This window comes from Mobula birostris, chromosome 1 (genome assembly GCF_030028105.1).
Source record: "Mobula birostris isolate sMobBir1 chromosome 1, sMobBir1.hap1, whole genome shotgun sequence".
NCBI lineage: Eukaryota > Metazoa > Chordata > Chondrichthyes > Myliobatiformes > Myliobatidae > Mobula > Mobula birostris.
Window position 1 is genome coordinate 24,940,051 of NC_092370.1, and position 25,160 is coordinate 24,965,210.

Genomic DNA, 25,160 nt, shown 5'->3' on the forward strand with positions numbered 1-25,160 from the left:
TCCCCTCTGCCATCCAATTTCTGAATAGACATTGAACCCATGAACACTACCTCACTACTCTTTTTATTTCTGCTTTTACACTACTTATTTAACTACTAGATGTACATACACTGCCTGTAGTTCAGTATTTTTTCCTATATTACCATGTATTGCATTATCCTGCTGCTGCAAAGTTCACAAACTTTGAGACAAATGCCTGATATTAAGACCATAAGATATATGAGCAGAAGTAGGCCATTCAGCCCATCAAGTCTGCTCCACCAATCATGGGCTGACCCAATTCTTCCAGTCATCTCCACTCCCCTCCCTTCACCCCATACCTTTGATGCCCTGGCTAATCAAAAACCTATCTATCTCTGCCTTAATTACATCGAATGACTTAGCCATTCATGGCAACAAGTTCCACAGATTTACCACCCTCTGACTAAAGTACTTTCTCCGCATCTCAGTTCTAAATGGAAATCCTTCAATCCTGAAGTCATGCCCTCTTGTCCTTGAATCCCGTACCATAGGAAATAACATTGCCAATCTGTTCAGGCCTTTTACCATTCAGAATGTTTCTATGAGATCCCCCCCTCTTTCTCCCAAACTCTAGGGAATACATTCCTCATACGGTAACCCTTTCATTCCTGGAATCATTCTTGTGGATCTTCTCTGAACCCTCTCCAAGGTCAGTATATCATTTCTAAAATAAGGAGCCCAAAACTGCACACAATACTCCAAGTGTGGTCTCACGAGTTCCTTATATCTCAATATCACATCCCTGCTCTTATATTCTATACCTCTAGAAATAATTGCCAACATTGCATTTGCCTTCTTCACCACCGACTCAATCTGGAGGTTAACCTTTAGGGTATCCTGCCAAAGGACTCCCAAGTTCCTTTGTACCTCTGCATTTTGAATTCTCTCCCAATCTAAATAATAGTCTGCCAGTTTATTTCTTCCATCAAAGTGCATGACCATACACCTCCAACATATTTCATTTGCCACTTCTTTGCCCATTCCCCTAAGCTATCTAAGTCTCTCAGCAGGTTTTCTGTTTCCTCAACACTACCCGCTCCTCCACCTATCTTTTTATCATCGGCAAATTTACCACAAATCCATCAATCTCATAGGCCAAACCATTGACATACATCGTAAAAATTTTATAAACCCATATTAAACCTGATTCTGATTTACATGGATGAGGCTTCCGCCATGCTGCCTAATTTGTCTTAATACAATGAAATGAGCTGTCTAAGTAAACAACTGCTAGCCAAGAGAAACATTCTCAGTAAAGATCACAGCATTTTGTAGCAACATACAAAAAATATTTAATTTCAGAATATGTTACAAATTGATTATGCTAAAGAAAATTGTACTGAAGAGCTTTTGGTGGATCAAGTTCTATTGGCATTCACTGAGTTATATCCTACTATGTCAAATAATGCAGAAATCATGTTAAGGCTTGCGCAAACAGACTACTGCAGCCTTACATTCCAAGTAAATCCATTAAGATCCTGTGACGTATATACAGGATGCATTAAGACTGTTTATTATTAGTAAATAAAATTCTATATTTCCTAGCAGGGTTTGCCACCAATGCCTGACCAACTCAATGGACAGCTTTCTCGGATCATACAAAGCAAGGGGCAAGGGGCCCATCACCATATAGCAATGTGTTCAAATTTCTACATGCTTCAAAATCAGAACTCAGGTTTATTATCACTGGCATATGACGTGGAATTTGTTAACTTAGCAGCAGCAGTTTAAAGCAATACATAATCTAGCAGACAGAAAACAAAATAAAAATAATAATAAATAAACAGGTAAATCAATAACAGTATACACATACTTTATACTTTATTGTCACCAAACAATTGATACTAGAACATACAATCATCACAGCGATATTTGATTCTGTGCTTCCCGCTCCCTGGATTATAAATCGACAGTAAATATTAAAAGTTTAAATTATAAATCATAAATAGAAAATAGAAAATAGGAAAGTAAGGTAGTGCAAAAAAAACCAAGAGGCAGGTCTGGATATTTGGAGGGTACGGCCCAGATCCGGGTCAGGATCAGTTTAGCAGTCTTATCACAGATGGAAAGAAGCTATTCCCAAATCTGGCCATACGAGTCTTCAAGCTCCTGAGTCTTCTCCCGGAGGGAAGTGGGACAAAAAGTGTGTTGGCTGGGTGGGTCGTGTCCTTGATTATCCTGGCAGCACTACTCTGACAGCGTGCGGTATAAAGTGAGTTCACGGACGGAAGATTGGTTTGTGTAATGTGCTGTGCCGTGTTCACGATCTTCTGCAGCTTGTTCTGGCCTTGGACAGGACAACTTCCATACCAGGTTGTGATGCACCCTAGAAGAATGCTTTCTACGGTGCATCTATAAAAATTAGTGAGGGTTTTAGGGGACAGGCCAAATTTCTTTAGTTTTCTCAGGAAGTAAAGGCACTGGTGGGCCTTCTTGGCAGTGGACTCTGCTTGGTTGGACCAAGTCAGATCATTTGTGATATTGACCCCGAGGAATTTAAAGCTTTTGACCAGTTCCACTTGCGCACCACCGATGTAAATTAGGTTGAACTCCATCTGTCACTTCTCAGCCCAGTTTTGCATCCTATCAATGTCCCATTGTAACCTCTCACAGCCCCCCACACTATCCACAATACCCCCAACCTTTGTGTCATCAACAAATTTACTAACCCATCCCTCCACTTCCTCATCCAAGTCATTTATAAAAATCACAAAGAGGAGGGGTCCCAGAACAGATCCCTGAGACACAACACCGGTCACTGACCTCCATGCAGAATATGACCCGTATACAACCACTCTTTGCCTTCTATCGCCAAGCCAGTTCTGGATCCACAACGCAATGTCCCCTTGGATCCCATGCCTCTTTACTTTCTCAATAAGCCTTGCATGGGGTACCTTATCAAATGCCTTGCTGAAATCCATATACACTTCATCAATGTGTCTAGTCACATCCTCAAAAAATTCAATCAGGCTCGTAAGGCATGACCTGCCTTTGACAAAGCCAGGCTGACTATTCCTAATCATATTATTCCTCTCCAAATGTTCACAAGTCCTGCCTCTCAGGATCTTCTCCATCAACTTCCCAACCACTGAACTAAGACTCACCAGTCTATAATTTCCTGGGCTAGCTCTACTCCCTTTCTTGAATAAGGAAACAACATCTGCAACCCTCCAATCCTCTGGAACCTCTCCCGTCCCTATTGATGATGCAAAGGACATCGCCAGAGGCTCAGCAGTCTCCACCTTCACTTTCAACAGTAGCCTGGGGTACATCTCGTCTGGCCCTGGTGACTTATCCAACTTGATGCTTTCCAAAAGCTCCAACACATCCTCTTCCTTAATAGCTACATGCTCAAGCTTTTCAGTCAGCTGTAAGTCATCCCTACAATTGCCAAGATCCTTTTCCTTAGTGCACACTGAAGCAAAGTACTCATTAAGTACCTTTGCTATCTTCCTCCAGTTCCATACACACTTCTCCACTGTCACACTTGATTGGTCCTATTCTCTCACATCTTGTCCTCTTGCTCTTCACATACTCCTAAAATACCTTGGGGTTTTCCTTAATACTGTCCACCAAGGCCTTCTCATGGCCCCTTCTGGCTCTCCTAATTTCATTCTTAAACTCCTTCCTGCCAGCCTTATAATCTTCTCGATCTCTATCATTACCTAGTTTTTGAACCTTTTGTAAGCTCTTCTTTTCTTCTTGACTAGATTTACAACAGCCCTTGTACACCATGGTTCCTGTACCCTACCATCCTTTCCGTCTCACTGGAACATACCTATACAGAAACCCACGCAAATATCCCCCGAACATTTGCCACATTTCTTCTGTACGTTTCCCTGAGAACATCTGTTTCCAATTTATGCTTCTAAGTTCCTGCCTGATAGCCTCAAATTTCCCCTTACTCCAATTGAACATTTCCTTAACTTGTCTGTTCCTATCCCATGCAAATTAGATTAGATTAGATTATGAGACACTCAGTCCACGTTTATTGTCATTTAGAAATACATGCATTAAAAAATGATACAATGTTCCTCCAGTATAATATCACAGAAACACAGGACAGACCAAAACTAAAACTGACAAAAACCACATAATTATAACATATAGTTACAACAGTGCAAAGTAATACTGTAATTTGATAAGAGCAGACCATGGGCACGGTAAAAAAAAAAGTCTCAAAGTACCGATAGCCCCAACATCTCACGCAGACGGTAGAAGGGAGAAACTCTCCCTGCCATGAGCCTCCAGTGCTGTAAACTTGCCGATGCAGCATCCTGGAAGCACCCGACCACAGCCGACTCTGAGTCCGTCCGAAAACTTCGAGCCTCTGACCAGCCTTCCGGCACTGAGCACCGAGCACCATCTGTGCCGAGCGCTTTGACCCCACCCTGGCCACCGAGCAACAAGCAAAGCCATCAGTTAGCAGGAAAACAATGACTCCTGTTATCGGGGCAGGGGGGAAATGGGGACTGCATTCCAGAAAACCATCTGCATCATGATGATGTGAAGCCACATAATTTGCATATGCACAAATGAATGCGATCTGAAAATAAAAATTGACATAAATTTCATGAGAGTGAAATTTATCCTGCTTCTCCGCAATTTGTGAAGTTTATTAGGGCTAATTTCTATTACCCAACTGCTGCAACACAGAGGTCACCTGTAGCCTTGATATGTAATTTAAGGCCTCAGATTAGGACCTTATGTCCAAAACTGACTGTAGTCTCAGCGAAAAGAGAAAGACATTAGAACATTCAGAAAACTGAAATTGAAAACGTGAAAAAAGCCCATCTTCAATCGAGCATTAGTGGACTACTTGTTGATTTGGAAGTGTCCATTCCATACATGAAACTCCAAGCAGGAATTTTTAGGATACTTATCTCCAAGTTGGATCCACAAACTGAATCCATAGCAAAACAGATAGCATCTCCCATCAATGAATGCTATCCACTACCTCCCACAGTATTAGATTATGGGCGCGATCATACATTCAGCAAGATGCAAAGCAGTGTCTCAAGGTACAGGGCCTATCAGCGGTGTCAACAGTGCTCTACGAAGAAGAGGTGTTTCTCGCAGGTCGGCAGCGGTTATTTAAAAAGAGCGCTTCACGGGTGTTTGTCCATTGTGTGGGGCCTATTAGCAGCGTCAACAGAGCTCTACAAACAAAAGTACAGAGGGGATAAGCAGAGTGGCTATTGGCGGGAGTAGGCCAATAAGCGAGTAGAAGTGACAGACTTTGACTCGAAAGAGGCTTCAGCTCGGAAGAGGCATCAGCTCTGCGTAAACCATCTGTTAAGGTTTCCTTTTTATCTTTTTTTCCTCTCTTATTGCACCATTTTAATGACTGTGGTGTGTTCTTCGTGCCGGATGTTGGAGAACTAGGAGATCCAGAGTCTCCTGGGGAACTACATCTGCATGGTGCATCCGGTTGCAACTCCTTGAAGACCGTGTTAGGGATCTGGATGACCTTCGGTGTGTGTGGGAAAGTGAGGACATAATTGATCAAAGTAACAGGAAAGTATGACCCCGAAGTTGCAGGTGGTGAGTAGCTGGGTGACTGTCAGGAGAAATGGAAATAGGCAGTTCAAGCCCCAGGTCACCCCTGTGGCCATTCTCCTCAAAAACAAAATGCAGAGATGCAAAGGGACTTGGGAGTCCTTGTGCAGGATACCCTAAAGGTTAACCTCCAGGTCGAGTCAGTGATGAATAAGGCAAATGTAATGTTGGCATTCATTTCTAGAGGTACAGAATACAAGAGCAGGGATGTGATATTGAGGCTCTAAGGCACTCGTGAAACCACACTTGGAGTACTGTGTGCAGTTTTGGGCTCCTTATTTTAGAAATGATATACTGACATTGGAGAGGGTTCAGGGAAGATTCACAAGAATGATTTCATGATTGAAAGGGTTCCCATATGAGGAACGGCCGGCAGCTCTTGGATTGTACTCCCTGGAGTTCAGGAGAATGAGGGGGGATCTCATAGAAACATCTCGAATGTTGAAAGGCCTCAACAGATTAGATATGGCAAAGTTATTTCCCATGGTAGGGGAGTCCAGGACACACGACTTCAGGATTGAAGGACATCCATTCAGAACAGAGATGCGGAGAAATTACTTTAGTCAGAGGGTGGTAAATCCGTGGAATTTGTTGCCACAAGTGGCTGCGGAGGCTAAGTCATTGGGTGCATTTAAGGTAGAGATAGATAGATTTTTGATTAACCAGGGCATCAAAGGATATGGGGAGAAGTGGGGATGATTGGAAGAATTGGATCAGCCCATGACCGAATGGCGGAGCAGACTTGATGGGCCGAATGACCTACTTCTGCTCCTATATCTTATGGTCTTATAGATGTGACATAGGATCAGAAGATGTTGAATCCTTGTGGGTTGAGTTAAGAAGCTGCAAGTGTAAAAGGACGTTGTGGCAGTTATATACAGGCCTCCCAACAGTGGCTGGAAGGTGGACCACGGGTTACAACAGGAACTAGAAAAGGCGAGTCAAAAGGACAATGTTATGGTAGTCATCGGAGATCTTAACATGCAGGTCGATTGGGAAAATCAGGTTGGTAATGGATTAAGAGAGTGAGTTTGTTGAATGCCTAAGAGATAGCTTTTTAGAGCAGTTTGTCGTTGAGCCTGCAAGGGGATCAGCTGTACTGGATTGGGCATTCTGTAATGAATCAGAGGCGATTAGGGAGCTTAAGATAAAAGAACCGTTAGGAATCAGTGATCACAATATGATTGAGTTCAACTTGAAATTTGATAGGGAGAAAGTAAAGTCTGATGTAGCAGTATTTCAGTGGAGTAAGGAAAATTACAGTGGTATGAGAGAGAAGTTGGCCAAAGTATTTTCCTTCAAGAAAAATTCTGCCTGATGAACCTGTTGGAATTCTTTGAGGAGATTACAAGTAGAATAGATAAAGGGGATGCACTGGATGTTGTATATGTGGACTTTCAGAAGGCCTTTGACGAGGTGCCACACATGAGGCTGCTTACCAAGTTAAGAATCCATGGTATTATTACAGGAAACTTACTTACATGGTTAGGGCATCGGCTGATTGGTAGGAGGCAGCGAGTGGGAATAAAAGGATGCTTTTCTGGTTGGCCACCAGTGACTAGTGGTGTTCCGCCGGGGTCAGTGTCGGGACCACTTCTTTTTATGTTGTATAGCAATGATTTAGATGATGGAATAGATGGCTTTGTTGCCAAGTTTACAGATGATACGAAGATTTGTGTAGGGGCAGGTAGTGTTGAGGAAACAGCAAGGATGCAGAAGGACTTAGACAGATTAGGAGAATGGGCAAGAAAGTGGCAAATGAAATACAATGTTGGAAAATGCATGGTCATGCACTTTGGTAGTTGAAATAAATGTGCGGATTATTTTCTAAATGGGGAGAAAATCCAGAAATCTGAGATGCAGAGGGACTTGGCAGTCCTTGTGCAGAACACCCTGAAGGTTAACTTGCAGATGGAGTTGGTGGTGAGGAAGGCAAATGCCATGTTAGCATTCATTTCAGGAGGTCTAGAATACAAGAACAAGGATGTGACGCTGAGGCTTTATAAGGCACTGGTGAGGCTTCACCTTGAGTATTGTGAACAGTTTTGGGCCCTTCATCTTAGAAAAGATGTGCTGGCATCAGAGAGGGTCCAAAGGAGGTTTGCAAGGAAGATTCCAGGAATGAAAGGGTTATCATATGAGGAACATTTGATGGCTCTGGACCTGTACTCGCTGGAATTCAGAAGGATGAGGAGAGATCTCATTGAAACTTTTCGCATGTTGAAAGGCCTCTACAGAGCAGATGTTGAAAGGATGTTTCCCATGGTGGAAGAGTCTAGGACAAGAGGGCACTGCCACAGGATAAAGGGGTACCCTTTCGAAACAGAGATGCAGAGAAATTTCTTTAGCCAAAGGGTGGTGAATTTGTTGCCACAAGCAGCTGTGGAGGCCAGGTCGTTGGGTGTATTTAAGGCAGAGATTGATAGGTTCTTGGCATCAAAGTTTACGGGGAGAAGGCCTGGAACTAGGGTTGAAGAGGAGAAAAATAAGGATCAGCCATGATTGAATGGAGGAGCAGACTTGATAGGCCAGATGGCCTAATTTTATTCCTATATCTTATGGTTTCTTTCACAACATCTTCCTTACCACTGCCTTCAAATCTGGAGACAGAACAGCTCTCAGAGCAGCCAAGAATAACCTCATCTTAGGCATCAAGAGGGCAAAGACCACCTACACACAAAAAATTCAGGAACACCTGTCCAACTGGCGATCCCCGGTGTATGTGGCATCAAGGGCATTACTGAGTACACAAGGAAACACAGCCTCAACTCTACCTATGACGCCTCCCTCCATGATGCTCTAAACAACATTTATTCACGCTTCGAGACATGCAACACAATGCAGGCCACGAAAGTCACCCTACCCCACTACCCAGGTGAGCAACCACTGTCTGTAATAGCAGCAGACATGAGAAGGACTCTGCAGAGAATCAACCTCAATAAGGAAGCCAGGCCAAACACTCAGGGAGTGTGCACACCTGCTCACTGACGTCTTCACAGACATCTACAGCTCTTCACTCATCCAGGCCTGCTGTCCCCACATGCTTCAAATCAGCCACCATCATCTTTGTACCAAAGAATTCTGTACTTATGGAACTAAATGCCCTGTGCCACTGATACTAATCAACATGAAGTGCTTTGAACAGGTAATAGCACATTTCAAAAACACCAAACACCATTCCTGCCACACTGGACAATCACAAATATGCTTATCATCAGAACTGTTCTACAACAGATGCCACAGCATCTGTCATGTGCCTGGCGCTGGGACACCTAAAAAACAAGGACAATTATGTCTGAATGTTGTTTCTGGATATCAGTTCAGCATTCAACATTACTTTCCCACAGACCTTGCTGAACAAACTCTTACTCCTCAGTCTAAATACATCTCTGTGCAATTGGGTGTTGGACTTCCTAACCAACAGGCCCCAGTCAGGAAACACAACCGCTCATGCCTCCCCATCAACATCAACACAGGTGCCCCCCAAGGCTGTGTGCTAAGCCCATTGCTGTGCATTCTGCTCACACACGACTGCACAGCCAAACACTCAAGTAATCACGTTGTCCAGTTCAGCAATGACACAACAGTGATCATGGCTCGTCACCAACAACAATGAGACGGACCACAGAGGAAGTGGAAGAGCTAGAGACCTGGTGTCAGGCAAATAATCTCTTCCTCAACATCAACAAAACAAAGACTACGACTTCAGAATTTGACCTACTCACATCCCTTTACAGCAGCAGCACAGCAGTGGAAACTGTGACAAGTTTCAAACTCCTGTGAGTGCACATCTCACACAACCCCTCGTGGTCGCAGAACACATTCTTAACAATTAGGAAAGCTCACCAACACTTCTACTTTCTGAGGAGACTGTAGAGAGCTGGACTAGTCATATCCTTCTACAGGTGCACAGTCGGAGCATCCTAACATGCTGCATTATTATCTGGTACGGATTCTGCACTGCAGTGGATAAGAAGTCTCTACGAATACTCAAAACTGCCCAACCCTACAGTATTTGACTCCAAGTATAAGCCCCTGACTATATGCCCTACCTAAATCTCTCATAATTTTATATAGTTAATCACGTTGTCCCTCAGCCATCAACACGCCAGAGAAGACATTTCAGGTTTGTCTAACCTCGCCCTTAGTTAATATTCTCCGACCCAGGAAATAAACTGGCGAAATCTCTTCTGCAACCTCTCCAAGACCGCCATATCTTTCCCATACTGTGGCGACCAGAAATGCACACTATACTCCAGAGGAGGCCAAACTAAAGTTTTATACAGCTGCAACATGTATCAACTTGTGCTGTCACTTTCAGGGAGCTATAGATTCGCACTCTAACACTGATATTGTCAATAACAATGTTATAGGAACTTAAAGTCCTAGGTTGACCTGAATTGAAAAATACATTTATTGGCACAAGGCTAATATGCCAAACAATCAAAGAAAACAAGCACATGCCAAAAAGATGAAATAAAAGCAAAAGAGCAGAACCACCGCAGATTACGCAATGCTTGAGGAAGGAGTCATGAAGTTAACATTTCGGATCACAAACATTTTGTTTGATGTTAGCTGTATTTCACTTTCCCTGTATAACATAACATATAACAGTACAGCAGAGTACTGGCTCTTCAGCCCACAACGTTGTGCTCCACAATCTATCAAACCCTCCCCTCATACACAACCCATAGGACCTCATTGTCCTGAACCCATTTGCCAATCTAAAAGTCTTTCAGATGTACCTATTGTATCAGCCGCTACCACCACACCCAGACATGTATCTAGGCACTCACTACTCCGTGTAAAAGTTCTACCCCTGACATTGCCTTAAACTTTCCTTCACCCACCTTAAAACAGATGTCCTCTGGTATTAGCTATTGCTGCTCTGGGGAAAAAAAGGTACCGGCTGTTCACTCTATCTTTGCCTCTCATATACACCTCAATTAATTTGCCTCACATCCTCTGTCATTCCAAAACAAAAAATCACTAGCTCATTCACCTTTCCTCATAAACATGCTCTCTAGTCCAGGCAGCATCCCGGTAAATCTCTGCATCCTCTCGAATGCTTCCACATCCTTCCTATAATGGGGCAAACAGAAACGAACACAATATTCCAAGTGTAGTCGAATCTGAGTTTCATGAGCTGCAACATTACCCCGCAGCTCTAGAATTCAATCCCTCTTTAATGAGGGCCAGCACACCACACAACTTCTTAACTACCCTTTGAATTTGAACAGCAACTTCGACTGATTTATCACTTTGACCTCAAAATCCCAACGATCCTCCAAACTAAGAATCCTGCCATTATTCTACCTTTTAAGTTTGACTTTCCAAAGTATATCACCTCACGCTTTTCAGGATTGAACTCCATCTGCCACCTCCCTGCCCAGCTCTGCGTCCTATCAATGTTCCGCTGTATCCTACGACAACCTTCGGCAATATCCACAACACCAGCTTTCATGTCATCTACAAACTTATTAACCCACCAATTCACTTCACTCAGTCATTTATAAAAATCACAAAGAGTAGGGGTCACTTCTGGGCAGAACACACTCCACCTACTACCGCCTTCTGCCTTCTGTGGGCAAGCCAATTCCACAGAAATCCTACTTCCTTGGAAAACACAAATAGGCTCACGAGGGACAATCTGCCCCTCATAAAGCCATGCTGACTATCCCCAACAGGACTGCTTCTCCAAATGCTCATAAATTCTGACCTTAAGAATCCTCTACAGCAGTAGTTTGTCCACCACTAATATTAAGACTCACCGATCTTTCAAAGATTATCTATATTAATTTTCTTGAACAATGGAACAATATCCACCCTCCAATCCTCTGGTACCATTCCTGTGACCAAGGAGGATATCAACACTTAGCCATCACTTCCCAAAGTAACCTGGGGTATTATCCTGTCCTACCTGGGGACTTATCTATCTGAATGTTTTTCAGAAGCTCCAAAACTACCTCTTTCATCACCTAAGTTACAGAGAAAGGTTGAACAAGTTGGTTCTTTATTCTTTGGAACGTAGAAGGTTGAGGGGGGACTTGATAGAGGTATTTAAAATTATGAGGGGGATAGATAGAGTTGATGTGGATAGGCTTTTTCCATTGAGAGTGGGGGAGATTCAAACAAGAGGACATGAGTTGAGAGTTAAAGGGCAAAAGTTTAGGGGTAACATGAGGGGGAACTTCTTTACTCAGAGAGTGGTAGCTGTGTGGAACGAGCTTCCAGCAGAAGTGGTTGAGGCAGGTCCAATGTTGTCGTTTAAAGTTAAATTGGACAGCTATAAGGACAGGAAAGGAATGGAGGGTTATGGGCTGAGTGCAGGTCGGTGGGAGTAGGTGAGAGTAAGAGTTCGGCACGGACTAGAAGGGCCGAGATGGCCTGTTTCCCTGCTGTAATTGTTATATGGTTCTTATTCTCAAGATGCTCCAGCAGATTAGCCTGTTCTATGTTGGCCCTGGTGAATACAGAGGAAAAGTATTCATTGAAGACCCTCACTGCCTTCAGGCAAATGTGTCCCCCTTTATCCCCGAGAAGTCTACCATCATCTTCCTGTTCTTCATGTACATGTAGAACAATCCAGGTCTTTTCCTTAATTCCACTTCCCAACACCTCATTCACACTTCTTGCCGTATGTAAGCCACTTCTTCAGCTGCTACCTAAAAATTTTTGAACCATTCTGTTGTTGATTTACTCGTGCTTCGGATCATTGTCTTGTTGCATTATCCAACTTCTATTAAGCGGTAGGCAGACTGCTACCCTGACATTCTCCTGTAAAATGTCTTGATACAATTTTGAATTCTTTATTCCCTCAATGATTGCAAACTGAAGAGCCCTGAGGCAGCAAAGCAACCCCAAACCATGGTGCTCCTCCTACCATGCTTCACAATTATGATGAGGTTTTGGTGTTGGTGTGCAGTGCCCTTTTACCTCCAAACATAGTGGCGTGCATTTCTGCCAAAAGTTTAAACTTCTATCTCATCTGTCCATAGAGCACTGTCCCAGAAGCACTGTGGAACATGGCCTTTTGCAAACTTGTAACGTGCAGCAATTTTTTTGGATACCAGTGGTTTCCTCTGTGGTGTCCATCCATGCACACCATTCTTATTCAATGTTTTTCTTACAATGGACAGATGAACAGAGACTTTAGCAGTTCTAGAAATTTCTGCAGGTCTTTTGCTGTTACCCTTGGGTTCTTTTTCATCTCCTTCAGCATTGCATATTGTGCTGTTGCTGTGATCTTTGCAGGATGTCCAATCCTAGGGAGAGTAGCAACAGTACATTTGCGTCAATTTCTCTTACTGTGGACTGACGGACACTTAGGGGTGTAGAAATGCTTTTGTAGCCTTTTCCAGCCACATTCACCTCTACGATTCTTCTCCTCAGGTCCTCTTGAAAGTTGTTTTGATTGAGGTATGGTGCACATGAACAGATCTTTCTTGACAAGAGCAGACTCTGTCAGTAACCTGACTTTGTGTGTCTTTTTTTTAAAAAATATACAGGACAGGGCATCTCTACAACCCACACCTCAAATCTCATTTCACTGACTGGAACACCTGACTCCAAATAGCTTTTGCAGAAGGCATTACCCCAGAGGTTCACATACTTTTTTAAACCTACGCTGTGATTGTTTAAATGGTGTATTCAGTATTGATGAGTTAGTTTAGGGAGATTGTGTTTGTCTATTTTTGTGACTTAGATGAAGATCAGCCTATATTTTATGAGTAATTAATGCAGAAAACCAGGTAATTGCAAAGGGTTCCCAAATCTTTTCTTGCAACTGTACATAAAGATTTGACCTCCACTGCTGCCTGTGGCAAAGTTTTCCACAGATTCACTACTCTGTAGCCAAAGAAATTCCTCATTTGCATTCTAAAAGGACGCCCCTTTTTTCTGAGGTTGTGCCCTCTGGTCTTAGACTCTCCCATCATAGGAAACATCCTCTGAACTTCCACTCTATCAAGGCCTTTCACCATTAGCTAAGTTTCAATTAGTCACCCCTTATTCTTCTGAGTTCTAGTGAATACAGGCCCACAGCCATCAAACACTCTTCGCAAGTCAAGCTGTTCAATCCTGGAATCATTTTTGTGAACCCTCTACAGTTTCAGCATGTCCTTTCTAAGATAAGGGGCCCAACACTGCTCACAATACTCTGACTGTGGCCTCACCAGAACTTTATAAAGTCTCAACATTATATCCTTGCTTTTATATTCTAGTCCTCTTGAAATGAATGCTAACATTGCACTTGCCTTCCACACCACATACTCAACCAGTAAATTAATCTTTAGGGAATCCTGCACAAGGACTTTCAAGTCCCTTTGTGCCTCAGCTTTTTGTATTTTCTCTCCATTTAGAAAATAGTCAACTCTTGTACCAAAGTGCATTGCCATACACTTCCCAACAGTATCTCCTATCTGCCACTTCTTTACCCATTCTCCTAACCTGTCTAAGTCAAGGGTCCCCAATCTTTTGTGCACTGCGGACCGGTTTAATATTGACGATATTCTTGTGGACCGGCTGATGGGGAGGGAGGGGGGCGGGGTTCAAGTTCAACAGTGCATGACAGGGAATGAGGAAAAGTAAAGCTGACTCGTATCGCTTCATATCGCCAAATCATACTGTTTCTTTGTGGCCCGGTAGCACATCTTTGCGGCCTGGTGGTTGGGGACCACTGGTCTAAGTCCTTCTGTAGCCTCGCTGCTTCCTCTAATTTTTCTTGGTACGTAGACGATGCTGGTTACGTAACTTACCGGACACTTCAGTTTTCTGGTTGTGGACTTTATCAAACAGCAATGGTTATATTGCTTGCCCTTAACAAATATAAAGATATCCAATATATTAACATTGTGACAATAGACCAAACCTTCAACATGAGATGTGCAGCTGATGCTCCCACAACACCATTCAGGACGATATTATAAAACAGTGCAAAGTGCTGTTACAGAAACTTTGTCGAGGAACTGCAATGTTAATTGTACCTACTGCATCCAAAATGACTACATTGACAGAGATGGCAATCAAATCTGTTTTGTTACGGGTGCAGATGAACTTCATTAGATTTTGCAAATATACTCATCTGGGCAATCAGCAAATATTTTATCACCTTCCTGACTGGATCTTCATTGATAGGGTAGAATGAATGCAGCACAAATGAGAATAGGCTCTTTATGCCCTCATATCTGCTCCGATAATCAATAATGGTGATCTTCTCTTCTCATTATCACTTTCATGCACACACAGACTTCATATCTCTAACTTCACCTAATATCAAAGAATCTACTGATTTTTATCAACAACCAAGTCTTCACAACCCATTGGTTAGAGAATTCCAAAGATTTACTTTCCTCTGCATGAAGAAATTGCCTCTCACATCCGTTCTAAATATTGGCACCCTTAATATCTAAAACCCCTGATTCTCAACAGCCCAGTTAGATGAAACATCAACAGACCTGATGGAAGCATCTTGGCCTGAAATGTCAATTGTTTACTTCCCCACCCCCCCCCCAAAGATGCTGCCCAGCCTGCCAAGTTCCTCCAGCATTTTGTGTGTGTTGCTTTGGATTTCCAGTATCTGCAGATTTTCTAATATTTGTGAAGCATCAACTCTGTCTACCCCATCAAGCTTCTTAACCATTTTGTACATTTCAGTGAAATCATCTTATTACATCCAGTCCATTTAATCTCTTATATGATAAAGCATTATGCAAGAAACTAATCTACTGAACCTTCAAAAATATATCCTTCTGTCAGTAGACCAGACATGTATTTAACATTCCAAAATGCAGTGTCACCAGGGCAGAACTCTCCACTCTTCTGCCTTTTGCCAAAGAGGCTAAAATACAACTTGCCTTCCTCAGTGATTTGTGTATAAGGACACCGAGATCCCCCTGAACAGTAACACTCTTCAGTCCCTCAATATTTAAAAACTACTTGACATTTACAACTTTTCTACATTACACCTGTTCTGCCATATCCTTGGTCATTTTACTTTGCTGTATTTTCTAAAACTAACAAAAGGCGAGCCATGGCCCTTGTTTTACAACTGCACTGTTGATAAGGTCCATAATTTCAAGCAACAGCTCACTGGTAACCCATCAAGTGGCAATTGTGAAAACAATATTATTGGTAATGCTACTGAAGCTGGCGTTCCTCTATATTCCAATACACTCAGTTGAAAGCTTATGATGTCTTCATTCTTCCCTTTTCTACAAGACTTCAGAGAAAATTCACGTTCAGTCTCCACAACACAAACCAAAGCAGTTAAATACACAGGCAAGCACACATTTTCTATATGCAATATCTTATGCCAATTTTGCCATTTTTATAATTAAGCAAAAAAATCCACTCAAACCAACAATGTTGAAAGTGTGAAACTGGTGCCAAGTGTCAGATAAAGTGGCAAATGTTACCATTGTTATCAAAAGCAACTCTGAATTGCTCACGCAGCAGCTTCAAGTTAAACAATCTCAAATATTTCAATGACATTGACAGCTTCCCACCCAATTACGACAGATTTAATGCCCATTTCCCAAGATTCCTTTATTCTTTTTCTGTTTTAAAAAATCAATCTTAATTACCAACTATCCACAATATTCAAAAGGTAGAATTCAAAGACTCAAACTTTCTGAGTAAAGAAATTTCTCATCAACTTGTACCTGAATTGCCAACCCTTCAATGAGTGATTCTGTCCAATGGACTCTACAATAGATGAAAGAGCCTCTCAGCATTGACCTTATCAATCCCCCAAAATCTCTGAAGACTTAATAGGATCGCCACTTGTTCTTTTAAACCCCTGTAATTACAGCCCATTCTTGAATGATTTCTCCTTAAAGAATAATCCCCTCATTCAAGAGATTCATCAAACAAACCAAGCACCTTATACTGCTTTTAAGGTAAGTATATTATTCCTTTGGTGTAAAGCTATGCACAGTACTGCAGACACAATCTCACCAAAGAATATTACTACAGGCCTTTCTTATTCTTGTATTCCAAAGCCTTGTCATGAAAGGTTCAGAATCAGGTTTATTATCACCAGCATGTGTTGTGATAGCAGTTGCTTATCGTTAACTACAGCAAGTCAAGTTTATTGTCATTAACTATACAATGTATATAGAAACGAGACATTCCTCCGAACCAGGGTATAAAGCGCAGTAGTCCACATAATAACTCATGAAGGTAAAGGATAAAATCTACAGATGAATCACACATAAATAACAAACTAAAGTGCATAAACTAAATATTGTAAGGTACAGGACAGATAAACCAGTGACACTCCTAAGGCAATGCGGCAGGAATTCAGAAGCCTACTGGCCTTAGGGAAGAAACTGTTTCTCATCCTGACCATTCTTGTTTTTAAAGCATCAGAGTTTCCTGCCTGATGGTAGAAAGTCAAAGAGGATGCTGGATGGATGGGTGGGATCCTTGATAATACAAAGGGCCCTGCGTATGCAGCACTCCTGATAAATGGTAGGGAGACCCCTATGATCCTCTCAGCTGTTCTCACAGTCTTTTGTAAGGGCTTCCATTTTGCCGCTTGGTTGCTCCCAGACCAGATGGAGATGCAGCTTGTCAGGAGGCTGTCAATGGTGCTCCTGTAAAATGCAGTTAATTCCTGTGTACCAAGTAAAAGCACAATCAAGACCACCAAGCAACTGTTCATTACTCTATTCTTTCTACTAAAATAAATAACATGACATTTTCCAAAATTACAATTCATGAGCCATGGTCTTAAAATATTTCATATGTAAACTGTTGACATCTTCCTCATCAGTTCATCTTACCATGTATTGATATAATTACTTGCTCTCTCACCAAGGCTATGAACTTAAAGATTGTAAAGAGCCATGGACCCAGTACTTGGTCCTAGCTGTATCATTTTTTGAGCAGATGGGGCTCGTTAGCCATAGTTGGCAGCTCATCTGGGAGAATGAAGTCTCTGATCTCAATCCTCTGCTGCCTTGCGTCTGTACCCATTCATGGGGAGAGCTTCGGAGGTAAACCCAGAGGGAAAAATCCGGAGCTGGAGTCTAAGGCAGTCCTACGTGGAGTTAACGCTGACTGGCAACTCCTGTGATACAGCTTGGCACCAGCAGTATTGGTCTCTGCTGTTCCTTTGGGTTCATCAGATGCGTGAAGAGGGCAACAGCTTGATCTCCATATTGTACTGCCCTCGCTTGCATATCTAGATTACTAGGACACAACATCCATGGTCGATCCTGACCAGTGGAGGCTCATCATCACCACCAATGTGCCATTATAGTAACAGTCTAACAAAATGAAATAACACCAATATTCTTGCTCATAACACTAACATTTCTACCAGTAATAGCTATTGATTTATTGCACATAGAAACCTACATGATGACTCAACTGGATTCTGAAAATACGTACTTTCCCTAAAAGTTATTACACCTGCTCTAAATAACCGACCACAAGTGCAGATTCAAAACAATAACTGTTTCTGACAACCACCTCAGATAAAAGCTGGATCCATACAAAAAGCTTTGCAGATATTTCAGACTCAGTGATATGATGTACAACAATAACAACCAAAACACTTGAGAGACTGATGGTGAGTGGGACTACAAGTAGATATCATGGGTTAAGGGTGAAAGGTGAAAGGTGAAAAATTTAAGGAAACATGAGGGGAAACTTCTTGAAACAGAGGGTCCCAAGAGTGTGGAACGAGTAATGCATGCGAGGACGATTTTAAACTTGGAGAAGTTTGGATATGTACATGGATGGTTGGGTTATGGAGGGCTATGGTCCTGGTGCAGGAGTAGGCCGTTTAAATGGCTCATCATGAACTAGATGGACAGAAGGGCCTGCTTTTGTGCTGTACTTTTCTATGACTCTATGGCAGTTTGCAAATCTTTTCCATGATGTAATCTATGCTTTCTTTATACAATAAAACTGGAGAGTGTGGGGGGGGGGGGGGAGAACAGTCATAATCCATTTTCATTCAAAAAAAAGGTCATTCAAAGGTAGTGGTTAATTTTGACGCTATTTTCAATAAGTAGTCAGTTCTAATCACAACACAGATTGTTTTAACAGCAACCGAATGAATTGCTCTCAACTAACACAAAACAAACACATTTCGTGAAAAGTAAAGCTGAGAGGGAAGAAAGCATTAAATTCCGAAAGAGTAACCTTTAGTTACACTACTCCAGCAAAGAAGCTATATATTTTTTTAAATCGCCCAATTCTACATAAGTTTATTTTTGGGCGACAATAGGCAACTCAACGTCAGTAACTACTCTCAGATCCTCATTTGCAGCAGTACATTACTGTTTTCCTGCTTCAATTGCTATTTTTCGGAGTTAATTGTAATTCATATCCATTGTTAACGAGGACATGTTTAAAGAGTACTTAAAATTGTTTTGTGTCCAATGATGATTCTCGGCCTCGCCGCGGCGCGGCCTGCACCGTACAGATCTTTGGACAGGCAACAATGATGAGCCCCTGGCCCGGCCTCCGTTCCCTTACCTGTCGGTGCGCTGTCGAGAATGCGCAGGTCGTAGGCCCCGGAGCAGCGGTAGTTGGCGGCGGTGCCGTTATCCCACACCACCACCACCTCCTCGGGACTCTCGAAGCTCCTGACGGTACCCACATGCCCCTCTCCCCCGTCCTGCTTGCCCCATTTCCAGTCGGGCCCCCGCACCACTCGGGCCCCAACTCCCTCCATCATCACCCGATTGTTCCTGGCGCCGCTCATTGCCGAGCCCGGGGATTTAGCTCGGTGCCGGCGACGGCAGCGGAGCGCGAGGCTAACACGGGCACGCGCGCTTCCGCGGGCACCCGACCGAGCGGTTTTTTTTTGTTGTCCGGAGATCCGGGACCTCAACAGGATGGAAAGGCGAGAGCTGGGCAAAGCCACGCGTGCGCGATCGTCGTCCGCTCGCCAGTAGGCCGCCGCCATGTTTAATACGGGCATCGAGTTCCCCGGGGGTAAGGAGGTAGTTCTTGCCCGGTACGTGCGATAAATTAAAAGGTAGTGAAGCAGAATGGGGACCAGAGATATTAATGTCAAGCTTGCACTTTTATGGTGAGTATCACCGGGGCTGGTTCTCCAGTGACGGACTGATGAAGCCCTGCGGTGTCGCCAGGTGTCTTTGCCAAGTTCAACTCTCTGCAGGACTTCCCACCAGGTGGACGTAAAAGACACGATAATACTACTTCAGAGAAGAGTAATAGAGTTAGCTCTGACTAACGTTGATATTTTTCTCCGGGAGCCGACCCAGATTTTGTTTGGACTTTTTAATATTTTTGGGATGGTGTGGGCATCGCATATGTTGACCATCCCTATTTGCCCTCGAGGGGTTGGTGAAGTACTTTCTTGAACTACTGTGCTTCTTCTTTGACATGTACTCGCACAGTTCCAGAATTTAAAACAAGATACAATGAAAGGATAGATGCTGCCTGACCTGCTGAGTTCCTGCAGGCATTTTGTGTATTACGAAAATAGCTACGATGTATTTCTATCTCGGGGTTAGAATGACGCGGCATGGAAGGGGAATCCGCAATAAAAGGTGTTCCTGAGTTTTTTTAATACCCTTATCCTTGGTGGCTGAGATTGTGTATTTGGTAGCTACTGTTAGACCAGTATCAGCAGCGTATCCACATTGTGGTCGCTATGTGCAAATGGTAGAGAATGAATGTTTAGGGTGGCGGATTGAGTTCTTTATTGCTTATGGAACTGTTCTCATCGATGCGTGGGAGAATGTGACATGACTTCGGGGTATCAGAAGGTGAGTTAAGAAATTATACTTATGAGATCCCAACTGATCAGATATCTAATCAGCAATTAACAAATAACAAAACCGTTAATGTCAAAGTTAAGTGCTTTGCCAGTCCACCAGGCTCTTAAATTTGAAATTAGTCTGCAATCAGCGTGTTGCCCAAGAAGCCTAATGCAGACATGGAATGTTTAGTTTACTGAGGAGCCATGAAGGAATTTCAACATTTTACAACCATCAGTACTTCCTGATCTAATGAGTGAAGATCATCAATGAAGCAGCTCAAGATGGTTAGGCCTAGGAATTTCTGTAGTGATGCTCTGAAGCGAAGTAACAAGAGCACAGCAGTGGAGCAGTCACACTATTACAGCACCAGTGACCTGGGTTCAATTCCAGCCTCTGTCCGTAAGGCGTTTGTAGGTTCCACCTGTAACCGCGTGGGTTTCCTCCAGGTGCTCTGGTTTCCTCCCACATTCCAAAGACGCAATGGTTTGTAGGTTAATTGATCAATTGGGCAGAGCGGGCTATATCTCTGCTATACCTCTAAAAACAAATAAAAGTACAACAAGTTTCTATGTGCAGGATGATTTGGTCAATGGGGTTATTTCTTCCCTTAGTAAAATTGCAGGATTTATTGGATGCATGCACAGTCCCTAATAACAACTATGTGTGTATTTGGAGCCTGCAGCCTTCCTTCATTGAAAAAATTCAAAATTCAGGTAATTATTTATTTATTGAGATAGAGTACAGAGTAATCTCTCTGAGTTGCACCACCCACAATCCCCCAGTTTAACCCTAGCCTAATTATGGGACAATTTACAATAACCAATTAACCTACCGACCAGTGCATCTTTGTGCCGTGAGAGAAAACCCATGTGGTCACGGGGAGAAAGTACAAACTTCTCACAGGCAGCGCAGGAGCCTCGGGATCCCTTTAATTCCAATGGACAACAAAGATTTTGCTTCCCGAATACCTTTAGGTGTATCTTATGAATTTTGGGCTCCTGATCGTGAAAATCACCATGAAATTTCCCTATCACGCAACATTTTTTAATAAACGTGTTCATTATTTCAATTCATAATTCAAGTCAATGAAAATGTTGCCTACAATGTAAGCTGGAAAGTTTCCTATCTTGTCCAGGCATGCTTGGGTGGCATGGCTGCTGCATGGCAGAACAGGTTTTAGTAATAACCATTGGGTTCAGGACTGTAAGGATGGAATTTGCTATCACCAGGCACAAATATTTCTATGAAGGATTTCAATATTTGAGACCGATGCTTCCCAGAATAACTGTTAAAGGCCTAGACAGAGTAGATGTGGAAAGGATGTTTCCCATTGTGGGGCAGTCTAGGACAAGAGGTTACAGCCTCAGGATATAGCAATGTCCATTTAAAACAGAGATGCAGAGAAATTTCTTCAGCCAGAGGGTGGTGAATTTGTGGAACTTTTTTTTACCACAGGCAGCTGTGGAGGCCAGGTTGTTGGGTGTACTTAAGGCAGAGATTTATAAGTTCTTGATTGGCCAAGGCATCAAATGTTACAGGGAGAAGGCAGGGGAGTGGGGCTGGTGGGGGGGGGGGAGCAGAATCAGCCATAATTGAATGGCAGAGCAGACTCAATAGGAGCAGAATTAGGCCATTTTGCCCATGTCTTGTGGTCTTTTTGTACTTCGATAGCAGATTTACTTGAACATTCTACAATAAAAGAAAATTAAGACATACAGTGGAGTGTTGGTGAAGTGTCTGTGGAAGGAAAGGGATAGTTAATGTTTCAGGTCATGAACTGAATCAGTTCTGAGAGAGTTGATCAGGGGTTCCTAACCTTTGTTATATCATGGACACCTGCCATTAACCAAGGGGTTTGCGGACCCCAGGTTGGGAACTCTGAGGGAAGATAGCCAGAGCAAAGAGATGAGAAGAAGGGCAGGTATGTTCTTCATATGATAACCCTTTCATTCCCTGAAACATCCTTGTGAACCTCCTCAGAACCCTTTCCTTAAGCAATCTTTTCTTAGATAAGGAGCCCAGAACAGTTCACAATGACTGTGCAGCCAGATTCAAGGAGAACCTGATCACTCAATTTGCAGATGATGCCACAGTGGTGGGGCTCATCAGCAAAAATGATGACACAATGTACAGGGAGAAGGTCAAACACCTAGAGAGCTGGTGCAGTGATAACAACTTGATGCTTAATGTCACCAAAACCAAGGAGGTGATCGTTGATTTCAGACGGTCTCAGCCTGAGCACACATCCCTCAGCATCAGCGGCTCCACAGTGGAGAGAGTGGAAAACATCAAGTTCCTTGGGGTGCAGATCTCGGACAATCTCACCTGGTCCAGGAACACCACTGGGATTGTGAAACAGGCCCAGCAGAGATTGCACTTTCTGAGGAAGCTTAAACAAGCATCACTCCCCACTAACATCTTAACTACATTCTACAGAGGCGTGGTTGAGAGTGTGCTGACCTTTTGCATCACAACCTGGTACTCCAGCTGCAGTGCTGTTGACAAAAAAACCTTGCAGAGGGTGGTTAGGGGAACAGAGAAGGTTATTGGGGTCTCCCTACCTTCTGTCCAAGACCTCTTTCAGAGTCGATGCCTCCAGAAGACACGGTACATCATTAAAGACCCCTCACACCCTCTCCATGAACTGTTTGTTCTTCTGCCATCAGGCAAACGTTACAGGAGCATTAAAACTAAAACCACAAGGCTACTAAACAGCTTCCTCCCACAGGCAGTCAGACTGCTAAATAGCTGCTCTACCTGACTTTGCTTTTGGACACTTTTAACTCGCACTGGACACTTATAACTTGACTTTAACTGACATGTGGCTGTTGTGTTTTACTATTTATTGTTATGTTTATTATTTAGTGTTGCGTTTGTTATGTTATGATTGCACTGCTCTTGGGAAACGCTGTCTCATTCTGCCCTGCAGAGCTGATGTATGGTTAGAATGACAATACAGTTTTTTGAATCTTGAATCTTTGAATACTCAAGGTGAAGCCTCGCCAGTACCTTATACTGTAAAGCCTCAGCACCGCATCCCTGCTCTTATATCCTAGTCCTCTTGAAATGAATGCTAACATTGCATTTGCCTTCCTCATCACCGATTCAACCTGCAAGTTAACCTTTAGGGCGTTATGCACAAGGACTCCCAAGTCCCTTTGCATCTCAGAAGTTTGGGTATTCTCCCTACTTAGAAAATAGTCTGCATATTTATTTCTACCACCAAAGTGCATGACCATGCATTTTTCAACGTTGTATTTCATTTGCCACTCTCCTGCCCTTTCTCCGAATCTGTCGAAGTCCTTCTGCAGCCTTCCTGTTTTCTCAACACTACCTGCCCCTCCACCAGTCTTCATATCATCTGTGAACTTGGCAAGAAAGCCATCTATTCCATCTTCTAAATCATAAAAAGAAGTGGTCCCAACACTGACCCCTGCCACTAGTCACTGGCAGCCAACCAGAAAAGGATCCTTTTATTCCCACTCACTGCCTCTTACCAATCAGCCAATGCCTTAAGGCTGATTTATACTTGTGTGTCAAATCAACGCCATAGGAATGGCGTAGCTGCGAACCCTATGCAGAGCCTACGCGGATCCCTACGCCATAGCCTGACGCGCATCTCTCCCAAAATGTAACTACGCGTCGCGGCAACACAGACTGCAACAACTGTGATTGGTCCACTTGGTAGCATCGCATTTCCTTCTATGGTGCAATAGCTTCCCATTGGGCGACTGAAGGGCAGGGAAGGAACCCTGGCTGCAATGCTTTCCATAAAACTTTACAGACCTCTGAAATTATGGAGGATACATTTCGCCTTTACAAAAAAAGACGCTCGCTTTAAACTTGTTTACCCCGAGAAAGACTACCATGACCATGAAGCCTTGCAAAGGCAGGTGTGTGCACATACGCGACATGCCTGAATTGCAGAGTGACACAGACACACCAATGCACAAGTATAAATGCTCACAACGCGCGTAGGCCACTTGTGTAGGTTATGGCGTCGTGTTGACGCACAGGTATAAGTCAGCCTTTAACCAGTCTACTAACGTTCCTGTAATACCATGGGCTGTTAACTTGGTAAGCAGCCTCATGTGTGGATTCTTTTCAAGCCTTCTCAAAATTCAGATATACAACATCCACCACATCCCCTCTATTGATCCTACTTGTAATTTCCTCAAAGAATTCCAACAAGTTCATCAGGCAAGATTTTCCCTTAAGGAAACCATGCTGACTTTGTCCTATCCTCCCACATCATGAAGACCCTGGACAGACTTGCTCTGGAGCTGCTCCGGCCTATGGTCAGGCCACACGTAGATCCCCTCCAGTTCACCTACCAGCCCCGACTAGGAGTTGAGGATGCCATCGTCTACCTGCTGAACCGTGTCTACATCCACCTGGACAAGCCAGTGAGCACTGTGAGGGTCCTGTTTTTTGACTTCTCCAGTGCGTTCAACACCATCTGCCCTGCTGTGCTGGGGGAGAAGCTGACAGCAATGCAGGTGGATGCTTCCCTGGTGTCATGGATTCTTGATTACCTGACTGGCAGACCACAGTACATGTGCTTGCAACACTGTGTGTCCGACAGAGTGATCAGCAGCACTGGGGCTCCACAGGGACTGTCTTGTCTCCCTTTCTCTTCACCATTTACACCTCGGACTTCAACTACTGCACAGAGGCTTGTCACCTTCAGAAGTTTTCGGATGACTCTGCCATAGTTGGATGCATCAGCAAGGGAGATGAGGCTGAGTACAGGGCTACGGTAGGAAACTTTGTCACATGGTGTGAGCAGAATTATCTGCAGCTTAATGTGAAAAAGATTAAGGAGCTGGTGGT

General features: G+C 43.3%; 1 protein-coding gene across 2 annotated transcripts in view; it reads right to left on the reverse strand.

Moving 5' to 3' along the window:
• The window catches only part of mib1 (MIB E3 ubiquitin protein ligase 1), a 176,387-nt gene extending 156,962 nt beyond the window's left edge, over positions 1 to 19,425 (reverse strand). For both annotated transcript variants that reach the window (XM_072252839.1, XM_072252829.1), the window contains exon 1: positions 19,072 to 19,425. In XM_072252839.1, the coding sequence (XP_072108940.1) occupies positions 19,072 to 19,300 (229 nt within the window). In that variant the 5' untranslated portion in view covers positions 19,301 to 19,425. The remainder of the gene's footprint in view (positions 1 to 19,071) is intronic.
• Between the last annotated feature and the right edge of the window lie 5,735 nt (positions 19,426 to 25,160).